At 29.9% G+C, this 5,224-nt stretch overlaps 1 protein-coding gene across 5 annotated transcripts in view; it reads right to left on the reverse strand.

The window, feature by feature from the left end:
• LOC115239699 (cholinephosphotransferase 1) overlaps positions 1 to 5,224 on the reverse strand; it is an 18,012-nt gene that overhangs the window by 10,086 nt on the left and 2,702 nt on the right. For 2 of the 5 annotated variants that reach the window (XM_029814375.1, XM_029814385.1), the window contains exons 2-5: positions 4,357 to 4,504; positions 4,153 to 4,275; positions 3,952 to 4,055; positions 1,564 to 1,698 (exon numbers count right to left, since the gene is read on the reverse strand). In XM_029814375.1, the coding sequence (XP_029670235.1) occupies positions 1,564 to 1,698; positions 3,952 to 4,055; positions 4,153 to 4,275; positions 4,357 to 4,504 (510 nt within the window). Of the gene's footprint in view, positions 1 to 1,563; positions 1,699 to 2,960; positions 3,096 to 3,951; positions 4,056 to 4,152; positions 4,276 to 4,356; positions 4,505 to 5,224 lie in introns of all 5 variants that reach the window. The other 3 variants (XM_029814401.1, XM_029814368.1, XM_029814393.1) reach the window with 3 other exon arrangements.

Here is a 5,224-nt window from a genome sequence, read left to right on the forward strand (position 1 = left end):
ATTTGACCAATCAGGACAAGGAAATTTTAGTTCCTTTTATCCTGATTGGTCAAATTTCAATCTTCAATACGTAGTCTGATACGGGCTTAAAGATGCCTTTTTATATTTCGAAGAGACTACGTCGAATGCACGCATGCGCGAGAAACATTGAGTTCCCTAGTCCCTAGCGTTTGACAAGGAAAGTTCCAGAATGTTCGCGAGCATTCAAACCACTTGTTTCGTATATCTTCGTATAATGTCAAAATTCGCAAAACAGTGCGTTGTCTCACTTCAATATTCGTGGATGTTAAAGACCGCCCATCTAAATACACGTTACCTAAATGCGGCTGCTGTAAGGATTTCGCGAGAGATTAGGTTAGGTCAACATTCGGTGAACATGTACGAACGTGACAGTTTGCGATTCGTTTGCAGTCTAGTAGGAAACGTGCTGTAGTTGCTGTCACAGGCTCAACATTGAGAAGTTCTGAAGCTCAGAAAGAATTTAAATCTATCGATATCAGATGAAATGGCAGAAAATACAGAGCGAACGAACCATCCTTGGAATACTCTAATTGTTTTTTCTGTTAAATCAAGGGGTATGTTATATATATATATATATATATAAGATGTAGTCTTTTATAATTCTCTCAATCGCGAATATATAAAAAAAAAAAATAATATCTCTTCACAGAGATTTATCTATAAAATATAGATATATAAAGATGTGAGTGAAAATATTCGCTGTTTCAGGAATATGTAAAACGTGATAAGTGCGAGACCCGAATTCGACACGTGATCAAAGATCCAAGAAGAGCATCGAAAAGATTAAAACTCTACCACTGTGCGGCATTCGATCATACACAAACGTGTGTTTGCTATCTTCTTGTTTTACATATAATGTAATACACACATCATACGTTCCTTTGCAGGCATCACTACTCTCCGTAAAAAATAAGAACTACATATAGCAGGTTCCAATGAACTGTTCGGCATATATCTGAATAATATCATTCTTGCTTAAATGCAGATAATTTCATCTGCTCATTAAAATCAGTGATTTAAAAACTCCGTCTCACATATAATTAAATGTAGTATGTAATATTGTAATATTGTAAAAAGTATGTAATATTGTAAAATATCATAAAAATTAGTAACTTGACATTTTTTCATTTAAAATCAATAATTTTTATCCAGATTACAATTATATTCTTACATCAATGGTATGCTAATAGTAGATAACAATAAATTTCTGGAACAAAAGAAATTATTTAAAGAGTTTGTTATATATATTAAGCTTTTCATATATTAGGCAAACAAAAGCGTTTATATAAATTATGCAAGATATTGAAATGTAATCACTCTGGTAGCTTAATATGCAGGTGGGGCATACATCAATATTATTTTAGTAATAACAACCGTACACCCAATGTGTAAGTTTCCCAGGTACAAGAGATCGATAGATAGGACAGCAAGCAAAAAGAGAAAAAATGTAGGAAACAGACAACATTTCTACTGTATATAAAATGGCAAAAGATATAAGAATGTATTGCTCTATATTGTGAACGCCATTTCTTGGGGACTTACTGCAATCGTGGAACCATTTTTTCCAATCCCACCAGATTCAAAGACTTTACAGAATTCAAGGAACACCTGAACGTAGCCTGCATAAAAGATCACTGCTATGTAGTTATTGAGTGTGCCTACACCGAGCACAGGGATCTAAACAAAGCCACAAGATCTTCGTTTGTGATGAAAATTGTTCGTTACATTGTTCTCTCGTGTGTATATATATAAGTATATAATACATATTTTATATAAACCTTCACAAATTATAACTGTCAACATCATGGTATCGCAATAATTGCTACGATTGGATGGACTTAGTTCTATCTGTGGTCGTATTTACTGCATATAAATTATAAATAGAACATGCTTATCTTTCTCATTGTTATGAAAAGAGATTATGAGACGAGGGAGCAGCTAATTATTGCACGATGAATCACGAATGTTAAAGATTATCTCACTTTTTCTATATATTCAATGCGCATCACAGTATCCGTCATAAAGAAAAGCTATTACTTTTTTATTATACCTAATGCACAAGTTCTTCTCACAGACTCAGTATATGATCTGATATACTATATATATGGAAATGTGTTTACTATAATACTTTCTTTAAAAAGTATACTATGAGAAAAATGTAATGTATATTTATTATAAATCCTTACTAAAAATATTTTTTGTACAATTTCTTGTGCACTATTACACACGCATTTACATGTGCATTTAAACATTTTTTTGTTATTACAGCTATCGATAAATGAATAATAAATATACGTTAGATAGAAATATATAAATTATTTATTGATTGATTGTTGATCATGATAACGCATGCAAACAAATATTGCAAAATTAGTCTGATTAATTTGTTGCATAAATCTTTTAAGCAATCACACTATATTTACACATAAATTTGTAATTTTACTAAAATTTCAAAGATATATTCTGTGTAATTTTTGAAATTGTTTCAAAAGAGCATTGTGTTATGCATTTATAAAGAAATTTAACATCACGAGATTTTTCATCATAAACAAAATATCAAAATAATCATAGAAAACTAAGTCTACTTTTTATATTGAAAAATAAAAGGGTTTTGCATTACTAAAAGTTCACATTTTCCTATCTTTTTACAACACAACAATTTGCTGAAAATTTGAGAAATGCGAATTTAAATACGAAATAAATATAATTATTGGTCATATAATGGCACATACAGTCCGTTATGAAAATTGCAGGAATTGTAGGGGGTATCAAAAACGGGGGTGTAGAGGGAATGTAATTTAGTAAGGGATACGAAGTAAAAATGTGTGTTAATCAGTAAATATTTTGCAGTAAAGAAGTAATCTTAGCGCCGCTCCTCATGCCATGCTGCTCCCATTTCTGCATGTTCAACGAAAGAACAATCTAATTAACGAACTTACAGCCACAGTGGAACCATTCTTGCCCACTCCTCCGGTGAAAATCACCGAGAATATAGAATATAAATTTGTCAGTGCACACACCACTGTCATAACTCCTAATAAATACTTAAATATAAAACCATCTAAGAATGGTATCTGCAAAAAATACCCTTATTAAACTCGTGTAAAAAATAATGCCTAACAATTTCATTATAATTTTAGCATATGTGTATCATGACGGCCAGGTTTCAAGACAAGATCTCTTTTGGTTAAGAAATAAAATTTTCCTTTTAAACAGCGCAAAATATAACTTGTCAATATTGTAAGATATCCTGTTTAAATTTGGTGTATGTGTATGAAAAAGAGATACTGTGAGATGTAAATTGTAAATCAAATTCAGAGCATATAAACAATCTTATCATAAACAATGCAAAATTTTTTTCCATTATATATTTTTAACATATTTAAAAAAAGAAATGAATGGACTAATTTTCTATACTATCTATATGGAATCGGCAAATGTAATAAAATAAATATGTGTGTTATAAACATCAATATATAAGCCATTAAAAACTTACTTACCAAGTAGAATGTGGAACCCATGATATACATACATACATACATATATATATATTTAAAATTTGATGCTCTCATTTTGTACCATGAGTTACACTTTTTAAATTGAAATATACAGGACTATTCAATTGTTTTCGACAAGAAAATACTACTATACAAATAATTTTTGTAGAAATTGAATTGTCCTATATATTGCAAGCAGTTATAATAGCGTGATTGTAAAAAATTGAACAAATACCTTGTGTTAGCAATAATTTACGAGTGTACGAGAAATAATGATTTTCTGATTATGCTTTGAAAGTGGCAAAATACATGGAATAGATTAGCAAGCTATAACCATGTAGAATACTAAAAAGTTACACAAAACGTGATCTACCAACTACTGCACAAGATATTTCTGCCAAAATATAAAAAGCGTAATTAAAAGTAATACAACCTCCATCATCCAGATCTCTGGACCAAAGATAGCGGAAATCAGATGGATAGTTATGATAGTAAATTGTGCTTCCGTTACATCCACTTTACCGAATCTTAAGGAACCTATTTAAAAATAAAACAATGAAATTTTATTATAATACATAACTGAATCCATTGTGCAGAAGCTTTAACAACTACACTTTATTTCTGTTTTAAGTACCTGAAACATAGGTTTGCCAATGAGCACAATAGAATAGTGTCATTGCACAGAAACACTGGAAAAACATCCACGTTGGGTAGTATCCTAATTGTACTGCTATACATGCTGACAAAGCAACAAACACTGAAAGAATATAATAAATATTATTTATTTAAATATTTTAGACAAAGTAAAAATATGAAACAATGTAACAATGTTGTCTACCTGTTGATATCGAATCACATCCATGATCAAATAATTCACCCAATGGTGTAGATGTGCCAGTTCTCCTAGCCTGTTTACCATCGATAGCATCTAAACTCTGATATATAAATAGACCGAGTGCACATAAAAAACATGCCCATCTGGGTGGCTAAAAAAATAATGCAATGTCAGTCAAATGCTGTTACAAAATTTTTGGATGTATATTATACGAATTATTAAATATTTCACATGTTTCTTCAATATGATTTCAAGATTAAAGTATGTTTGAAAACATTCATATAAAGAGAAAAAAAAAAAAAGGGATGACATTCAATCTTGTAGTATAATATAGTCAGATGGTTACATAAGAACAAACCACAAACACACGTCTACTGCAATAACAATTGATGAATCATTATATATTCATATACATATGTTTTACATTTTGCATATTCACTTTTAATATTGAGATAGAACATTAGTATTGTTACAAATTGTTTCATGTAAAACATGTAAAGAAAAAAATTAAGTTAATTTTGTATAAACATTAAAAAGCATGTTTATATCTCCTTTTTATGTATCTTTATGTCTCCAATCGGAAACATTAAAATTCTCCTGATAGCATGAAGTGCAGTAGCCTTACTGCACAAACTAGCCTTTGAATGTACACAGAATATTATTATTGATACTATAAAATGTTCATAAAACTTAACATGTATAAAAAAAATAAAAAAAAAAAAATTTTGTCACGAAAACAAAGCTTCCTCTATGAGGAAGCAAAAGATATTCTTATACATACATTTTGACATTTGACATGACATGTACATATAATAATTGAAGCATTGAAGATGACACTTCACCTCGTAGCAAAAAAAAAAAAAAAAAAAAA

Source organism: Formica exsecta, unplaced genomic scaffold, assembly GCF_003651465.1.
Source record: "Formica exsecta isolate Colony F162 unplaced genomic scaffold, ASM365146v1 scaffold117, whole genome shotgun sequence".
Lineage (NCBI taxonomy): Eukaryota > Metazoa > Arthropoda > Insecta > Hymenoptera > Formicidae > Formica > Formica exsecta.